The sequence below is a fragment of the Oncorhynchus keta genome, chromosome 1 (assembly GCF_023373465.1).
Source record: "Oncorhynchus keta strain PuntledgeMale-10-30-2019 chromosome 1, Oket_V2, whole genome shotgun sequence".
Taxonomy (NCBI): domain Eukaryota; kingdom Metazoa; phylum Chordata; class Actinopteri; order Salmoniformes; family Salmonidae; genus Oncorhynchus; species Oncorhynchus keta.
In genome coordinates this window covers 63,860,329-63,880,556 of record NC_068421.1, presented here as the reverse complement: position 1 = coordinate 63,880,556, position 20,228 = coordinate 63,860,329, and the positions used below count along the sequence as shown (strand labels likewise).

The window sequence follows — 20,228 nt, the reverse complement described above, 5'->3', positions numbered from 1 at the left end:
AGGTATCTCTACCTTAAAATAGATGATCTAAGTGACTGATAGTCATAAAAGTCATAAAAGTATGCCCTAGCTGCAGCTCTATAGAGAGGAGATGATGACTTGGAATGAAATAAAGTCATCAAGTAAAACAAATATTTTATTAAAGTAAAGTAATCTATCAGCACTAGTAATATTGCATGTTTTTTTTAAATCGTCAACAACTATTTTTAATCAATTTTGCTATTTTATAAATAGGCTACATCTCTGGATCCAGTCTTCTCCATTACCTGCACTGTAAATAAATACCACCTATTTTTGCACCTGATCTAGGCTATACAGATTGATTAAGTACTCCGGAACCTCCTTACTAGGCTGTCGGTTCCTCTATCTTTAACAGAAGCCCAAACAGAAAGCAGAGTGTCCATTGGGATTCTATCAACAGCCTGTCATGTCCTTGTCGTGAGCGTCCCAGCAAACCCAATCAGTGGTGATGATTAAGTTAGGCTGTTTCCCCTCTGGCTATATTATGTATTATACTTATGTAACACCGCCTTGCTATTTTATTATCCCCATCACCTCTTAGCCAAGCAGGCAGGTAGGTAAAGAGAGAATGGGAGTGGATGGATGAATGTTCTTCTGAGAGAGAACAAAGCAGCTCTGGGAACAGATGCAGTGTCTGTCTCTCTCTGTTTATGTTTGTGTGTGTGTTTCCATGTCATTTCAGCAAGCCATGACACCCACCATATCAGATTTATTTTAAATCGTTTCTGTAGTTAGAACGAGATAAGATTAGCATTCCTGCAACATTATTTTGTTCAAACATAATTTGATCTCAGATTTTAATTGATAGGATTCATATAATGTTCAATTAATACAGTACCTAACATCCAATTTGGACAAAACATTTTTTCTAACAATGAGTAAGACATGAGGAATATAAAGAATTGGTCAAAAACCACCCACAGACCCCCACAATCTACACCAATCCCACCCTAACAACAAATATAAAGTAGCGGTTCTCTATCGTCCTCCATCAGCACTGGCCTGTACCCTATCTGCACTAAGCTCTCTCCTGGCCCCTTACACTAAGTCTGAATTTGTCCTGCTAGGTGACCTAAACTGGGACATGCTTAAACCACCTGAACAAGTCCTAAAGCAATGGGACTCCCTCAATCCTCCTCAGATTATTACCAATCCCACAAGGTACGACTCTAAACACCCAGAAAGGGCTACTCTCCTCGATGTTATCCTCACAAATAATACTGATAGGTATTAGACTGGTGTTTTCTGTAATGACCTGAGTAATCACTGTTTTACAACCTGTGTTCGTAATGGCTGCTCAATGAAACGACCTGTCCTGATTTGTCATAGATGCTTGCTAAAAAACTTTAATGAGCAAGCCTTCCTTCATGAACTGGCCTCTGTAAAATTGTCTAGAATCAGCTTGAGGGGGTGGATGTCAGAAACACTTGGACTTTTTAAAAATATTTCCAGTGTATTGTTAACAAACATGTCCCCATAAAAGTAAATGATAATTAAAAACAAGTTCAGGCACTAGTTCGACCGTGATCTTGCATTTGGCGAAAGGCTCGGTACACGCACAGTCAGGCTGACTGGCCAAAGTTAGTTACTTTAAGGAGCAGTTCTCTCTCTCTGTGGGTCAAATCCCAAGAAGTTCTGGAAAACGATTAACTTCTTATGGCTGGGGGGCAGTATTGAGTAGCTTGGATGAATACAGTGCCCAGAGTAAACTGCCTGCTCCTCAGGCCCAGACGCTAAGATGCATATTATTAGTCGGTTTTGATAGAAAACACTCTGAAGTTTCTAAAACTATTTGATTAGTGTAGTGCCAACAACGCAGCTACTGCCAGCTAGCCTACTTTAGCAGTACTGTATCATTTTAATCATTTTAGTCAATAAGATTCTTGCTACGTAAGCTTAACTTTCTGAACATTCGAGACGTGTAGTCCACTTGTCATTCAATTTCCTTGCATTAGCGTAGCCTTTTCTGTAGCCTGTCAACTATGTGTCTGTCTATCCCTGTTCTCTCCTCTCTGCACAGACCATACAAACGCTCCACACCGCGTGGCCGACCACCCTAATCTGGTGGTCCCAGCGCGTACGACCCACGTGGAGTTCCAGGTCTCCGGTAGCCTCTGGAACTGCCGATCTGCGGCCAACAAGGCAGAGTTCATCTCAGCCTATGCCTCCCTCCAGTCCCTTGACTTCTTGGCACTGACGGAAACATGGATCACCACAGATAACACTGCTACTCCTACTGCTCTCTCCTCGTCCGCCCACGTGTTCTCGCACACCCGAGCTTCTGGTCAGCGGGGTGGTGGCACCGGGATCCTCATCTCTCCCAAGTGGTCTTTCTCTCTTTCTCCCCTTACCCATCTGTCTATTGCCTCCTTTGAATTCCATGCTGTCACAGTTACCAGCCCTTTCAAGCTTAACATCCTTATCATTTATCGCCCTCCAGGTTCCCTCGAAGAGTTCATCAATGAGCTTGATGCCTTGATAAGCTCCTTTCCTGAGGACGGCTCACCTCTCACAGTTCTGGGCGACTTTAACCTCCCCACGTCTACCTTTGACTCATTCCTCTCTGCCTCCTTCTTTCCACTCCTCTCCTCTTTTGACCTCACCCTCTCACCTTCCCCCTACTCACAAGGCAGGCAATACGCTTGACCTCATCTTTACTAGATGCTGTTCTTCCACTAACCTCATTGCAACTCCCCTCCAAGTCTCCGACCACTACCTTGTATCCTTTTCCCTCTCGCTCTCATCCAACACTTCCCACACTGCCCCTACTCGGATGGTATCGCGCCGTCCCAACCTTCGCTCTCTCTCCCCCGCTACTCTCTCCTCTTCCATCCTATCATCTCTTCCCTCTGCTCAAACTTTCTCCAACCTATCTCCTGATTCTGCCTCCTCAACCCTCCTCTCCTCCCTTACTGCATCCTTTGACTCTCTATGTCCCCTATCCTCCAGGCCGGCTCGGTCCTCCCCTCCCCGCTCCGTGGCTCGACGACTCCTTGCGAGCTCACAGAACAGGGCTCCGGGCAGCCGAGCGGAAATGGAGGAAAACTCGCCTCCCTGCGGACCTGGCATCCTTTCACTCCCTCCTCTCTACATTTTCCTCCTCTGTCTCTGCTGCTAAAGCCACTTTCTACCATTCTAAATTCCAAGCATCTGCCTCTAACCCTAGGAAGCTCTTTGCCACCTTCTCCTCCCTCCTGAATCCCCCCCCTCCTCCCTCTCTGCAGATGACTTCGTCAACCATTTTGAAAAGAAGGTCGATGACACCCGATCCTCGTTTGCTAAGTCAAACGACACCGCTGGTTCTGCTCACACTGCCCTACCCTATGCTCTGACCTCTTTCTCCCCTCTCTCTCCAGATGAAATCTCGCGTCTTGTGACGGCCGGCCGCCCAACAACCTGCCCGCTTGACCCTATCCCCTCCTCTCTTCTCCAGACCATTTCCGGAGACCTTCTCCCCTACCTCACCTCGCTCATCAACTCATCCCTGACCGCTGGCTACGTCCCTCCGTCTTCAAGAGAGCGAGAGTTGCACCCCTTCTGAAAAAACCTACACTCGATCCCTCCGATGTCAACAACTACAGACCAGTATCCCTTCTCTCTTTTCTCTCCAAAACTCTTGAGCGTGCCGTCCTTGGCCAGCTCTACCGCTATCTCTCTCAGAATGACCTTCTTGATCCAAATCAGTCAGGTTTCAAGACTAGTCATTCAACTGAGACTGCTCTTCTCTGTATCACGGAGCGCTCCGCACTGCTAAAGCTAACTCTCTCTCCTCTGCTCTCATCCTTCTAGACCTATCGGCTGCCTTCGATACTGTGAACCATCAGATCCTCCTCTCCACCCTCTCCGAGTTGGGCATCTCCGGCGCGGCCCACGCTTGGATTGCGTCCTACCTGACAGGTCGCTCCTACCAGGTGGCGTGGCGAGAATCTGTCTCCTCACCACGCGCTCTCACCACTGGTGTCCCCCAGGGCTCTGTTCTAGGCCCTCTCTTATTCTCGCTATACACCAAGTCACTTGGCTCTGTCATAACCTCACATGGTCTCTCCTATCATTGCTATGCAGACGACACACAATTAATCTTCTCCTTTCCCCCTTCTGATGACCAGGTGGCGAATCGCATCTCTGCATGTCTGGCAGACATATCAGTGTGGATGACGGATCACCACCTCAAGCTGAACCTCAGCAAGACGGAGCTCCTCTTCCTCCCGGGGAAGGACTGCCCGTTCCATGATCTCGCCATCACGGTTGACAACTCCATTGTGTCCTCCTCCCAGAGCGCTAAGAACCTTGGCGTGATCCTGGACAACACCCTGACGTTCTCAACTAACATCAAGGCGGTGTCCCGTTCCTGTAGGTTCATGCTCTACAACATCCGCAGAGTACGACCCTGCCTCACACAGGAAGCGGCGCAGGTCCTAATCCAGGCACTTGTCATCTCCCGTCTTGATTACTGCAACTCGCTGTTGGCTGGGATCCCTGCCTGTGCCATTAAACCCCTACAACTCATCCAGAACGCCGCAGCCCGTCTGGTGTTCAACCTTCCCAAGTTCTCTCCCGTCACCCCGCTCCTCCGCTCTCTCCACTGGCTTCCAGTTGAGGCTCGCATCCGCTACAAGACCATGGTGCTCGCCTACGGGCTGTGAGGGGAACGGCACCTCAGTACCTCCAGGCTCTGATCAGGCCCTACACCCAAACAAGGGCACTGCGTTCATCCACCTCTGGCCTGCTCGCCTCCCTACCACTGAGGAAGTACAGTTCCCGCTCAGCCCAGTCAAAACTGTTCGCTGCTCTGGCCCCCAATGGTGGAACAAACTCCCTCACGACGCCAGGACAGCGGAGTCAATCACCACCTTCCGGAGACACCTGAAACCCCACCTCTTCAAGGAATACCTAGGATAGGGTAAGTAAGGGTAAGTAATCCTTCTCACCCCCCTTCTCCCCCAACAAGATTTAGATGCAAGTGGCTGTTCCACTGGTTGTCATAAGGTGTTTGCACCAATTTGTAAGTCGCTCTGGATAAGAGCGTCTGCTAAATGACTTAAATGTAAATGTAATGAATGATGTCTGTGAGTATAACAGATCTCATATGGCAGGCAAAAACCAGAGAAGAAATCCAACCAGGAAGTGGGAAATCTGAGGTTTTGTAGGTTTTCAAGTCTTTGCCTATTCAATATACAGTGCAAAATTTGGTCCGATTGCACTTCTTAAGGCTTCCACTAGATGTCAGCATTCTTTATAACCTTGTTTCAGGCTTCTACTGTGAAGGGGAGCAAATAAGAGCTGTTTGAGTCCGGTGTCTGGCAGAATGCCATGAGCTCAGTCTCGCGTGCGGCCGTGAGCACGAGCTCTGTTCCTTTTCCTTTCTAAAGACAAAGGAATTGTCCGATTGGAATATTATTGAAGATTTATGATAAAAACATCCTGACATGTTTCTACGAACTGTAATGGAACTGTCGTCTGAACTAAGTGCCTGCGCCTTGTGAATTTGGATTTGTGAAATAAAAGCACTAACAAAAGGAGGTATTGGACATAAATTGACTTTATCGAACAAAACAAACATTTATTGTGGAACTGGGATTCCTGGGAGTGCATTCCGATGAAGATCATCAAAGGTAAGTGAATATTTATAACGATATTTCTGAATTCTGTTGACTCCACAACATGGCTTGTTTTGGTCTCTGAGCACTGTACTCAGATTATTGCATGGTGTGCTTTTTCAGTAAAGCTTTTTGAAATCTGACACAGTGGTTGCATTAAGGAGGAGTAGATCTTTAATTCCATGTATAACACGTGTATTTTCATCAACATTTATGATGACTATTTCTGTAAATGGATGTGGCTCTCTGCAAAATCACTGGATGTTTTGGAAGCAAAACATTACTGAACATAAAGCGCCAATGTAAACTGAGATTTTGGATATAAATATGAACTTTATCAAACAAAACATACATGTATTGTGTAACATGAAGTCCTATGAGTGTCATCTGATGAAGATCATCAAAGGTTATTCAATCAATCCCTATACCAGTCTGCTGTTCCCACATGCTTCAAGAGGGCCACCATTGTTCCTGTTCCCAAGAAAGCTAAGGTAACTGAGCTAAACGACTACCGCTCCGTAGCACTCACTTCCGTCATCATGAAGTGCTTTGAGAGACTAGTCAAGGACCATATCACCTCCACCCTACCTGACACCCTAGACCCACTCCAATTTGCTTACCGCCCAAACAGGTCCACAGACGATGCAATCTCAACCACACTGCACACTGCCCTAACCCACCTGGACAAGAGGAATACCTATGTGAGAATGCTGTTCATCGACTACAGCTCGGCATTCAACACCATAGTACCCTCCAAGCTCGTCATCAAGCTCGAGACCCTGGGTCTCGACCCCGCCCTGTGCAACTGGGTACTGGACTTCCTGACGGGCCGCCCCAGGTGGTGAGGGTAGGCAACAACATCTCCTCCCCGCTGATCCTCAACACGGGGGCCCCACAAGGGTGCGTTCTGAGCCCTCTCCTGTACTCCCTGTTCACCCACGACTGCGTGGCCACGCACGCCTCCAACTCAATCATCAAGTTTGCGGACGACACAACAGTGGTAGGCTTGATTACCAACAACGACGAGACGGCCTACAGGGAGGAGGTGAGGGCCCTCGGAGTGTGGTGTCAGGAAAATAACCTCACACTCAACGTCAACAAAACTAAGGAGATGATTGTGGACTTCAGGAAACAGCAGAGGGAACACCCCCTATCCACATCGATGGAACAGTAGTGGAGAGGGTAGCAAGTTTTAAGTTCCTCGGCATACACATCACAGACAAACTGAATTGGTCCACTCACACTGACAGCGTCGTGAAGAAGGCGCAGCAGTGCCTCTTCAACCTCAGGAGGCTGAAGAAATTCGGCTTGTCACCAAAAGCACTCACAAACTTCTACAGATGCACAATCGAGAGCATCCTGGCGGGCTGTATCACCGCCTGGTACGGCAACTGCTCCGCCCTCAACCGTAAGGCTCTCCAGAGGGTAGTGAGGTCTGCACAACGCATCACCGGGGGCAAACTACCTGCCCTCCAGGACACCTACACCACCCGATGTTACAGGAAGGCCATAAAGATCATCAAGGACATCAACCACCCGAACCACTGCCTGTTCACCCCGCTATCATCCAGAAGGCGAGGTCAGTACAGGTGCATCAAAGCTGGGACCGAGAGACTGAAAAACAGCTTCTATCTCAAGGCCATCAGACTGTTAAACAGCCACCATTAACATTGAGTGGCTGCTGCCAACACACTGTCATTGACACTGACCCAACTCCAGCCATTTTAATAATGGGAATTGATGGGAAATGATACAATTATATCACTAGATACTTTAAACAATGCTACCTTATATAATGTTGCTTACCCTACATTATTCATCTCATATGCATACGTATATACTGTACTCTACATCATCGACTGCATCCTTATGTAATACATGTATCACTAGCCACTTTAACTATGCCACTTTGTTTACTTTGTCTACATACTCATCTCATATGTATATACTGTACTCGATACCATCTACTGTATGCTGCTCTGTACCATCACTCATTCATATATCCTTATGTACATATTCTTTATCCCCTTACACTGTGTATAAGACAGTAGTTTTGGAATTGTTAGTTAGATTACTTGTTGGTTATCACTGCATTGTCGGAACTAGAAGCACAAGCATTTCGCTACACTCGCATTAACATCTGCTAACCATGTGTATGTGACAAATAAAATTTGATTTGATTTGAAAGGTTAGTGATTAATTTTATCTCTATTTCTGCTTTTTGTGAATCCTCTCTTTGGCTGGAAAAATTGCTGTTTTTTTCTGTGACTAGGTGCTGACCTAACATAATCATATGGTGTGCTTTCGCTGTAAAGCCTATTTGAAATTGGACACTGTGGTGCGATTAACAATAAGTTTATCTTTAAAATGGTGTATAATACTTGTATGTTTGAGGAATTTTAATTATGAGATTTCTGTTGTTTGAGTTTGGCGCCCTGCACTTTCACTGGCTGCTGTCAAATCGATCCCATTAACGGGATTTCAGCCGTAAGAAGTTAAAGACCTGGAGAATAAACCCTCCTCCCCACAGCTGCACATGTTAATGTGGCAAGAAGCACATGGCAGAGCGCTTTAAATCACCACTTCATTAAGTCAGGATTCCTATTTGACTCAACCATACCTTCTTGCCCATCCAACATTTCCTCATCTCCCACCCCTTCTTATGCGACTAGCCCCGATGCTCCTCCCTCTTTTTTCCCCTGCCCCGCTACAAAGTTTCTCCCTACACTGAGTCCAATGTGCTAAAGGAGCTCCTTAAACTTGACCCCCAAAAAAAATCTGGTTCAGATCGTTTAGACCCTTTCTTCTTTAAGGTTGCTACCCCTATCATCGCCAAGCCTATCTCTGAACTTTTTTAACCCGTCTCTCCTCTCTGGGGAGGTGCTCATTGCTTGGAAGGCAGCCACGGTTCGTCCTTTATTTAAAGGGGGAGATCAAGCTGATCCTAACTGTTACAAGCCTTTTTCTATTTTGCCCAGTTTATCGAAAAACTTGTCAATAATCAACTGACTGCCTTTCTTGACGTCTATAGCATTATCTCTGGTATGCAATCTTAAAGGTCCTCAATGATGTCACCATTGCCCTTGATTCTACGCAATGTTGTGATGCTATTTTTATTGACTTGGCTAAAGCTTTTGATACAGTAGACAATTCCATTCAAGTGGTTCGGCTAAGGAGTATTGGTGTCTGAGGTCTTTGGGCTGGTTTGCTAACTACCGCTCTCAAAAAGTGCAGTTTATAAAGTCAGAACATCTATCTCAGCCACTGCCTGTCACCAAGGAAGTACCCCAAGGCTCAATCCTAGGCCTCATGCTCTTCTCAATTTACATAAACAACATAGCTCAGGCAGTAGGAAGCTCTCTAATCCATTTATATGCAGATGATACAGTCTTATACTCAGCTGGCCCCTCCCCAGATTTTGTGTTTAAAAGTTCTACAACAAAGCTTTCTTAGTGTCCAACAAGCTTTCTCTGCCCTTAACCTTGTTCTGAACACACCTCCAAAACAAAGGTCATGTGGTTTGGTAAGAAGAATGTCCCTCTCCTCACAGGTGTGATTACTACATCTGAGGGTTTAGAGCTTGAGTTAGTCACCGCATACAAGTACTTGAGAGCATTGCTAGACGGTACACTGTTCTTCTCTCAGCACATATCAAAGCTGCAGGCCAAAGTTACATCTAGATGTTGTTTCCTCTATTGTAATCGCTCCTCTTTCAACTCAGCTGCCAAACTATCCCTGATTCAGATGACCATCCTACCTATGCTAGATTACGGAGACGTAATTTATAGATCGGCAGGTAAGGGTGATCGAGCGGCTAGATGTTTTTCACCATTCACCATCAGATTTCCCACCAATGCTCCTTATAGGACACATCACTGCACTCTATACACCTCTGTAAACTGATCATCTCTGTATACCCATCGCAAGACCCACTGGTTGATGCATATTTATAAAACCCTCTTAGGCCTCACTCCCCCTGTCTGAGATATCTACTGCAGCCTTCATCCTCCACATACCATCCCCGTTCTGCCAGTCACATTCTGTTAAAGGTCCCCAAAGCACACACATCCCTGGGTAGCTCGTCTTTTGAGTTTGCTGCAGCTAGCGACTGGAACGAGCTGCAATAAACACTCAAACTGGACAATTTTTGATCTCAATCTCTTCATTCAAAGACTCAATCATGGACACGCTTACTGACAGTTGTGGCTGCTTTGCGTGATGTATTGTTGAAGTCGGAAGTTTACATACACCTTAGCCAAATACATTTAAACTCAGTTTAAACTCTTTACAGGGTATGTTGCTGTTGTTCTGGGATTGATTTGCACTTTTCGCACCAAAGTACGTTCATCTCTAGGAGACAGAACACGTCTCCTTCCTGAGTTGTATGATGGCTGCGTGGTCCCATGGTGTTTATACTTGCGTACACTTGTTTGTACAGATGAACGTGGTACCTTCAGGCGTTTGGAAATTGCTCCCAAGAATGAACCAGACTTGTGGAGGTCTTCAATTTTGGCTTGGCTGTTTTGGCTTGGCTGATTTCTTTTGATTTTCCTATGATGTCAAGCAAAGAGGTACGGAGTTTGAAGGTAGGCCTTGAAATACATCCACAGGTACACCTCCAATTAACTCAAATTATGTCAATTAGCCTATCAGAAGCTTCTAAAGCAATGACATCATTTTCTGGAATTGTCCAAGCTTTTTAAAGGCACAGTCAAGTTAGTGCATGTAAACTTCTGACCCACTGGAATTATGATGCAGTGAATTTTAAGTGAAATCATCTTTCTGTAAACAATTGTTGGAAAAATTACTTGTGTCATGCACAAAGTAGATGTCCTAAAAACTATAGTTTATTAACAAGAAATTTGTGGAGTGGTTGAAAAATGAGTTTTAATGACTCCAACCTAAGTGTATGTAAACTTCAGACTTCAACTGTAAATGTCATTGTTGTAGAAGTTATCTTTATTCAAACTGTCCTGCAGGTCATTAAAACTGTTTTGGAGAAAGGCCTTAGAATATGGCAATTATTGGGGACTGTGTCCTCAAGTTTTCTATTAAGCTGTGATTGTAAAGTAAAGCTGATGTAGCTTTAAACTGCACTTTGGTGTCTGAATGTGAAAAGTTGCCAGATACTGTGTGTGGCTGTAGGTAAAGCTGTCTGCAGCAGCCAGTGTTAGTCTTGATCCCTGTGGGCCTGGATTAAGCCAACTTCCTGCTCTCTTACAGCCCTCTTTTTTTGAGGCACACCACTTGGAATGAAATAAGGTATAGTGACAACTTCCAATGACATGCCATCAGAACTTTTCAAGTGAGTGGTTGAAAAACAAGTTTTAATGACTCCAACCTGAGTGTATGTAAACTTCCGACTTCAACTGTATACTATAACAAAATCCATACATATACAGCATACCGTACTATGGTGTGATATCAGTGGCGGTCTGTGCCTTTTTAAGATGAGGGATTTATATATTTGATTTATTTTACCACTTTTTGTGATATCCAATTGGTAGTTACAGTCTTGTCCCATCGCTGCAACTCCAGTACGGACTCTGGAGAGGCGAAGGTCGAGAGCCATTCATCCTCCAAAACACGACCACTGCCAAGCCGCACTGCTTCTTGACACACTGCTCACTCAAGCCGGAAGCAAGCCGCACTAATGTGTCAGAGGAAACACTGTACAGCTGACGATCGATGTCAGCGTGCATGCGCCCGGCTGCCACAGTGCGATGCTAGAGTGCGGTGGGACAAGGACATCACAGCCAGCCAAACCTTCCCTAACCCGGACGACGATGGGCCAATTGCGTGCCGCCTCATGGGTCTCCTGGTCGCGGCCGGCTGCAACACAGACCAGAAACAAAGTGACGCCTCCAGATCTCCGATGCAGTGCCACTCGGGAGGCCATATTTCTATTACAGCATATTGGATGACTGTCATTCATATTCCATTCACCCACTTCAATGCAACAGCGATAGGTTTAGGCTACTATATGAGGATTCTACAATCTATGAATGAAAGTTGACAACGTAGGTGCACACAGGTCTAGAGAAAATTTTGAGGTGACAGACAATAACACATGGATAGACAGTGACAGATTCAATACCACCTTGCACACTCTTGCCTGCGTTTTGCTGATCTAGGGTATAATAACTAGTCCAACAGTTGCAAACGAGAGTTTCTATTGGACAAATTCAGGTATGTTTATCCCCATTTCGATCTGTTTGCTTCTGTTTAAGAAACGCTTTTTCAACAGAATCGGTGGAATGAATACACCCCTGATCACACATGGTTCACTTTCATAGCAGACATGTTGTATTCCTTCTCGTATCTATGCTCTCTCCTCCTCTCACCTTTCCTTTTGCTTGACTTCAATGCACAACACATCAGCTGTTTGTTACCAAGCAAAAAACAACAACTTTCCAAGCCAAACCATAACAATTACACAGCCTACATCGCTGTCATCATATTAGCTAAAGTAATGTCACAGTAAACATAGCTAATAGAACTAATGTCAGTAAACCTGCTACAATCATGCAGTAACGTTACAGTGTACAGTCAGTTAGCAGTTTAGCACTTACACAGGCAGGCCCCATGGCAATACATTAGTAAAACCAAAAGCTTACATTGAGTTCCAGTGTTTTGTTGGATAGTCATAGCCAGCTAACTAAAATAGCATTCCTCTGTTTGAGCAGCGTTTTTAAGTAGGCAAACTAGCTATCTGTATTTGCTAGCTAAGTACGTGAAACTCACTCTCTCACTTCTCATTCATTTTGTAAGAAATTAATTTGTTCAAAACTATTGACTTTCTCTCTTTGAGCCAACAACTCACCACATGTTGTGCACTGCAGTGCTAGATAGCTTATGCTTTCAGTACTCTGATCCTTTTGTAGGTTGGAGGACGTCCTCAGGAATTTGTCATAATTACTGTGTACATCTATGGAAGGGTGAGAACCATGAGCCTCTTAGGTTTTGTATTGAAGTCAATGTACCCAGAGGAGGACGGAAGCTAGCTGTCCTCTGGCTACACCATGGTGCTACCCTACAGACTGCTGTTGAGGCTATTGTAGACCTTAATGGCAAAACAGTGTATTTTAATCAGTTATTTGGTGACGTGAATATAATTTTAATATAGTTTTATCTAAAAATGATAACTTTTTAAATGTTTTACAATAAAAAAAAAATTAAAATTTCAGTGACAAGGATGGTCCTCCCATTTCGCCCTCTGAGGAGCCTGCACTGTATGGTACTGTAAAAGCTGTGTGCTTCACAGTCAGTAAACATGAATGATCAGACTTGGACCCTGTCTTTCCTCTTGGCCTCTGTGTTCATCCTCGTTCCAGTCACAGTGCCCTCCCTCCCTAACGTTCTCTCTCCTCCTGCCCCACCTTCTCTCCCAGGATTCCTCCGTCTGTGTGACTATGAGCGGAGGAGAAGCAGAGAATAGGAGAGACGTGATAATCAGACCGTCAGCGGCAGGCAGGCAGCGCCACACACTGAATCAACAGGCTCTCCTGAAACAGCAGGGGAAAAGAGTCCAGACCTCCAATGCTCCCCAACCCAACCCAGCCAGACGCTGATTAAAAGCCAGGTGTCTATTTTAGACAGACAAAATAAAGGGAATATTCAGGAGAGCCCAGTAGTTTCAATTAGTGAACTCCGGGGTTCTGTTTGAGTGCTCTACCTCCTCATTACTGTAATCTGGGCCGTGGTTTAGGAGGTGGAAGGTGGTTACTGCTTTGAGCGACTTGAAGGGAATCCTAGTATAGACATTAATAGCCGTTTTAGACATGCTGGGATGGGGTAGGTGTGATTAGATAACTTTTCAGCTATTTCCAAACTATCTCTACTCTAGTGAGAAGACAGTATCTGTTCTGTCTTAAATAATAAATAGGAAGATTGCTGTATAAGGAATGATGAATGTAACACCAAAAAGACATTTGAACACAGCAGGGTTTTAGAACAGTGTGTTCCCACTCATACGGGCCAGCAGCATATCACAGCAGAGAGGTACTGTGTGGGCTCAAAGACAGAAAGGCAGGAGTTAGAGTTTAAAGTCACAAATATTCAAATTAGATAGCTCAAAAACAGAGTACTCAATATGCTCTGGTCTTTACAGATCTGAAAATCTGTAAAGATGTGCCGGATTTTCTGAAAAACATGTAAGGAACAGTAATTGCTGTAGATATCAAACATTATGATCACCTGCTCTTTCCATGACATAGACTGACCAGGTGAAAGCTATGATCCCTTATTGATCCCTTATTGATCCCATTTCAATCATTGTAGATGAAGGGGAAGAGACCAGTTAAAGAAGGATTTTTAAGCCTTGAGCCAATTCAGACATGGCTTGTGTATGTGTGCCATTTTGAGGGTGACTTGGCAAGATAAAAGATTTAAGTACCTTTGAAAGGGGTATGGTAGTAGGTGTCAGGCGCACCGGTTTGTGTCAAGAATTTGAGGCTGTTCTGAGGGCAAAAGAGTGTGGAGGGGTGCAACTCAATATTAGAAAGGTGTTCTTAATGTTTTCAAATCAAATTTTGAACAACAGGTGTAGGTAGACCTTACAGTGAAATGTTTACTTACGAGCTCCTAACCAACAAAAAAAAGTATATATACACTACCGTTCAAAAGTTTGGGGTCACTTAAAAATGTCCTAGTTTTTGAAAGTAAAGCAATTTTTTTCGTTCATTTAAAATTACTTTAAATTGATCAGAAATGCAGTGTAGACATTGTTAATGTTGTAAATGACTATTGTAGCTGGAAACGGCAGATTTTTAATGGAATATCTACATAGGCGTAGAGAGGCCCATTATCATCAAACATCACTTCTGTTTCAATGGCACGTTGTGTTAGCTAATCCAAGTTTATAATTTAAAAAAGCTAATTGATCATTAGAAAACCCTTTTGCAATCATGTTAGCACAGCTGAAAACTGTTGTGCTAATTAAATAAGCAATAAAACTGGCCTTCTTTATGTAACCGATGTGAAATGGCTAGCTAGTTAGCGGTGGTGCGCGCTAATCGGTGACGTCACTCGCTTTGAGACCTTGAAATAGTGGTTCCCTTTGCTCTGCAAGGGCCGTGGCTTTTGTGGAGTGACAATGCTTCGTGGGTGTCAGTTGTTGATGTGTGCAGAGGGTCCCTGGTTTGAGCCCGGGTATGGGCGAGGGGTCGGACTAAAGTTATACCGTTACATTTAGACTAGTTGAGTATCTGGAGACACAGCATTTGTGGGTTCGATTACAGGCTCAAAATGGCCAGAAACAAAGAACTTTCTTCTGAAACTCGTCCATCTAGTCTTGTTCTGAGAAAGGAAGACTATTCCATGCGAGAAATTGACAACTGAAGATCTCGTACAACGCTGTGTACTACTGCCTTCACAGAACAGAGCAAACTGGTCTAACCAGAATAGAAAGAGGAGTGGGAGGCCCCGGTGCACAACTGAGCAAGGAGACAAGTACATTAGAGTGCTAAACTGGCAGCTTCATTAAATAGTACCCGCAAAACACCAGTCTCAACGTCAACAGTGAAGAGGCGACTCCGGGATGCTGGCCTTTTAGACAGAGTTGCAAAGAAAAAGCACACATACATATCGAAGAAGGGCCAAAAAAAAAAAAAGATTAAGATGGGCAAAAGAACACACTGGACAGAGGAAAATTGAAAAAAGTGTTATGGACAGACAAATCTAAATTTGAGGTGGTCGGATTACAAAAGAAGAACATTTGTGAGATGTAGAAAAAATGAAAAGAGGCTGGAGGAGTGCTTTGGTGATGGTAATGTGGGAGATTTGTACAGGGTAAAAGGGATCTTGAAGAAGGACGGCTATCGCTCCATTTTGCAACACCATGTCATACCCTGTGGACGGAGTTTAATTGGAGCCAATTTCCTCCTACAACAGGACAATGACCCAAAGCACAGCTCCAAACTATACAAGAACTATTTAGGAAAGAAGCAGTCAGCTGGTATTCTGTCTATAATGGAGTAGCCAGCACAGTCAACGGATCTCAACCCTATTGAGCTGTTGTGGGAGCAGCTTGACCGTATGGTACGTAAAAAGTGCCAATCTCTTCAGGTTACCTCAACAAATTGACAACTAGAATGACAAAGGACTGCAAGGCTGTAATTGCTGCAAATGGAGGACACAATTATTGGAAGACAAAATGACGAGCAAAGTTGGAAGGACAGAATTATTATTTCACTTAAAGATCATTATCTATAACCTTGTCGACGTCTTGACTATATTTCCTATTCATTTTGCAACTCACATTATGTATTTTTTCATGGAAAACAAGGACATTTCTAAGTGACCCCAAACTTTTGAATGGTAGTATATATATAAATATAAAACACGAATAAGAATACCAAATAAAAGTAACAAGTAATTAAAGAGCAGCATTAAAATAATAATAGTGAGACTATATACAGGGAGTACCGGTACAGAGTCAATGTGCGGGGGCACCGTTTAGTCGAGGTAATTTAGGTCATATGTACATGTAGGTAGAGTTATTAAAGTGACTATGAATAGATGACAACAACAGAGTAGTAGCAGCGGTGTAAAAGAGGGGAGGGGGACAATACAAATAGTCTGGGTAGCCACTTGATTAGATGTTCAGGAGTCTTATGGCTTGAGGGTAGAAGCTGTACACTCAGTGTATATTATGTATGTAGTGGTAGAATATATTAGATACAATTACAATGGGTTCTTGACTAAAGTAAAACCAGGCTCTAAATGTTTGTGTAATGTAAGCAATAGCTACAAGAGGCTGGAAGTTCAGTCATATCTAACTTCTGTTTTTATTACACGTCAACAGGTTAACCATGTAATGATCAACATGCATGTTTTTGGGGAGGCAGAGAGCAGACTTCATAAGAAGAGCTAGGTGCAGAGGAGAGTGTGGTGGGAATGTGAGCGAGGGATACACTCTTGACTCCATAGGGAGTCCTCCCGGTGGATCAGAGGATGGAGGGATGATGAAGGGATGATACAGGCTCTCCACAGGCGGTCTCCTCTGTTCCCACTCCTTTCTCACACTCACCTAAATCTCTGTACATCCAGTACACACCCAACAAGCCCATATGCACGTGGACAGGTACATTGGCACGCATGGATGAGTACGAGTGCGCATGCGAACGTAGCATCTGTGTAATATCCACTGTGAACTCCCCCCCCCCTATCCCCTCTTCCCCCAATGCCTCCTGCTCCTAAAGTATCTCCGCCTACTCTCTCACACAAGAATACTTTAAGGTGGTTTTCCATTAGATTACCCCTCCTCACCTGCACTCACACTGACCTCCGCATACAACAATATACTGCTGTTAGTGTGAGCTTAGGGGCCTATGGAAAAAAAAGATAATGATTTAAGATCTTCTCCTACCTATCATACCATAATAGCCCATCACTCCATATTAATACATTCTCTGCTCTCTTTTGTGATCTATATGCCAGAGAGAGAAAAAAAAGCTCAGATCAAATAAATATGGAGCACAATTATAGGCTACATACTGTATATGTAGTATTGAGATACAGTGCATTCGGAAAGTATTCAGACCCTTTGACTATTTCCAAATTTTGTTACATTACAGCATTCTAAAATGGATTACATTGTTTTTCCCCTCATCAATCTACACACAATACCCCATAATGAAAAACATGGTTTTCTAAATTTTTGCTATGCATCTTTTGTTTTACTGAAATGTCACATTTGCATAAGTATTCAGATCCCTTTACTCAGCACTTTGTTGAAGTGGCAGTGATTACAGCATAGTCTTCTTGGGTATGATGCTACAAGCTTGGCACACCTATATTTGGGGAGTTTCTCCCATTCTTCTCTGCAGATCCTTTCAAGCTCTGTCAGGTTGGATGGGGAGCATCGCTGCACAGCTATTTTCAGGTCTCTCCAGAGATGTTCAACCGGGTTCAAATCCGGTCTCTGGCTGGGCCGCTCAAGGACATTCAGAGACTTGTCCCGAAGCTACTCCCGCGTTGTCTTGGCTGTGTGCTTAGGGTCGTTATCATGTTGGAAGGTGAACCTTTGCCCCAATCTGAGGTCCTGAGTGGTCTGGAACAGGTTCTCATCTGACATTTCTCTCTACTTTGCTCCATTCATCTTTCCCTCGATCCTGACTCGTCTCCCAGTCCCTGCCGCTGAAAAACATCCTCACAGCATGATGCTGCCACCACTATGACTCACTGTAGGGATAACGCCAGGTTTCTTCCAGACGTGACGCTTGGCATTCAAGTCAAAGAGTTCAATCTTGGTTTCATCAGACCAGAAAATCTTATTTGTCATGGTCTGAGATTCCTTTAGGTGCCTTTTGGCAAACTCCAAATGGGCTGTCATGTGCCTTTTACTGAGGAGTGGTTTCCGTCTGGCCACTCTACCATTAAGGCCTGATTGCTGGAGTGCTGCAGAGATGGTTGTCCTTCTGGAAGGTTCTCCCATCTCCACAGAGGAACTCTGGAGCTGTGTCAGAGTGATGATTGAGTTGTTGGTCACCTCTCTCACGCAGCTCTATTCATTGTTTCTCTCTGACCCACTAAATGTTTACTATAGTAGAGCATCTAGCTCCGGGAACCTGCCTATGTTTCACCACACACGATCTATCTAAAGGAGGAAACATCACTAACCCTCCATTTTCTTGGTTTTGAAAGCCCTTGCTATCTCCTCATCTCCCTCTGTTATTGATAGTGACTCAGTGTCCATATGAGTAAGTGACTGTAGCAAAACACATTTTTTCCTGTTAAAAACAGAGAGGGACCATTTCTAAACACTGTCATCTATGCACAGAAAGACAGTGCTTGTCTGTATGCAAGGTTCTGGTTGCAGCAGGATCAAAGCTAATGCAGAGCCAAACAGTGTGTACCTATCTGTTAAATATACATTCTGCATGTACATATTCTACATTCAACCCCACATTCAACCATCTCTTATAACCTCATTATTATATATTCTGTTTCTGTTGACAGTATAGTTGGCAGAGTTTCCAGTCATATTTCTAATGCCAATTTCTGCCTGTCAAATGAACATAATATCCTAATGAAATAATTGTGGTCATGACTAAGACTTGTGGCAGCTTTCAGAGAATTACTCATTATTTACAAATGACTCATTGACAGAGGGCGGCCTGAAACCATGCACAATTGCAATAGATTAAAACATTGCTGCATATAATCTACATTCATTTAAATTAATCTCATTACCATAAACAACAAACCTTAAGGGCCCAAATGTGTCTCATTTGGCAGAAAATTATACATTTTCCATTTTGTAAAACACACTGGTTGAAAATACTTTTTATCGAAAACGAAAATAAAAAAAATGAAATTGGTTTCTGTAATCATCTGTCACGCCCTGACCTTTTTAGCCTTTTTATTCTCTATTTGGTTAGGTCAGGGTGTGACTAGGGTGGGCAATCTGTTGTATTTTCTATGTTGGCCTGGTATGGTTCCCAATCAGAGGCAGCTGTCTATCGTTGTCTCCAATTGGGGATTATACTTAGGCAGCCTTTTTCCCACCTTGGTTAGTGGGATCTTGATTTTGTATAGTTGCTGTGTAGCCTGCAGAACTTTAAGTTCGTTTTGTATTTTGTTGTTTTTTCGGTGTTCATTTTAATAAAAGTAATATGTTCGCCTACCACGCTGCACCTTGATCTCCTCATTCAAACGACAAACGTAACATCATCGAAGTACGAGACTTTATGTTTGAACTTTTTTAAATCACTATAAATGTCAATCTGTCAATATGAATATGGCATTGTCTTGTGAATTTGAATGAATCTTAATGGCATGCACATACATTCAACAGAATCTAATCTTGTGTGTAAATAATGACACATTAAAGCTCTCACAACTGTTCATGCAAACAAGGACCTCTGGCATTTATTTTCCTCATCTGGATTTGGCCAATTCTGGTGTTTAATGTTTCACTTATTGTAGCACATAAGTAGAACTTAATTGTTCAGAACGAGATATAAGTGTTTTAATTAAGCTGTTGGCAGGCTTGAAATTGGAATCTAAGTGTGCTCAAACTAAAGTATTCCCTTGGGGTACACACACTGACGGTGAAATACATTATTTCTCCTGATTGCATGAGACACAGGGGATGCACATTCTGTCTTTCCACTTAACGTGGCTCAGAAAACTACAGCTCAGAACCAATATGCCAGCCAGCGCCTATGAATGACAAATATGTTTATAAGAGGAAGAAGAACATGGTCACAAATCACTACATCTCCCAGAAATGGCTGTCTGTGAGCCAGTCAGTCATGGGGCAGCAGAATGAAGTGAGCTCGTTAGCTGGTGAGTGTGTTGTTAGGCTCTGAGAGCAGACTATGGGTATCTGAACACTTTCTTTGGCCATTCATCTCACTGCGGCATCAACAAAACACTCTACCACTCAACTTTCAGGGAAGGTTTTTGAGATTGTGGATAAGTGTAGATGTCAATGAGAGGGGAGGAGAGGATGGTTGGTGAGTGTTTAAATGAGGTCTAGATGAGGAGTGGTCTTACCCCAGAGGCAGGATAAGCTATCCAACCCAGCTCCGCTGTGGCCGTCCGCGTGTCCATCACTGTCTCTGTAGGAGACAAAGAACAAGAAATGTAATACACATGTCTGCT

General features: G+C 43.8%; 1 protein-coding gene across 1 annotated transcript in view; it reads right to left on the bottom strand.

Moving 5' to 3' along the window:
• LOC118390771 (ephrin type-B receptor 1-like) overlaps nt 1-20,228 on the bottom strand; it is a 210,446-nt gene that overhangs the window by 142,051 nt on the left and 48,167 nt on the right. Inside the window, exon 2 of the mRNA XM_035781482.1 lies at nt 20,121-20,185. Coding sequence (XP_035637375.1) covers nt 20,121-20,185 — 65 coding nt within the window. The remainder of the gene's footprint in view (nt 1-20,120; nt 20,186-20,228) is intronic.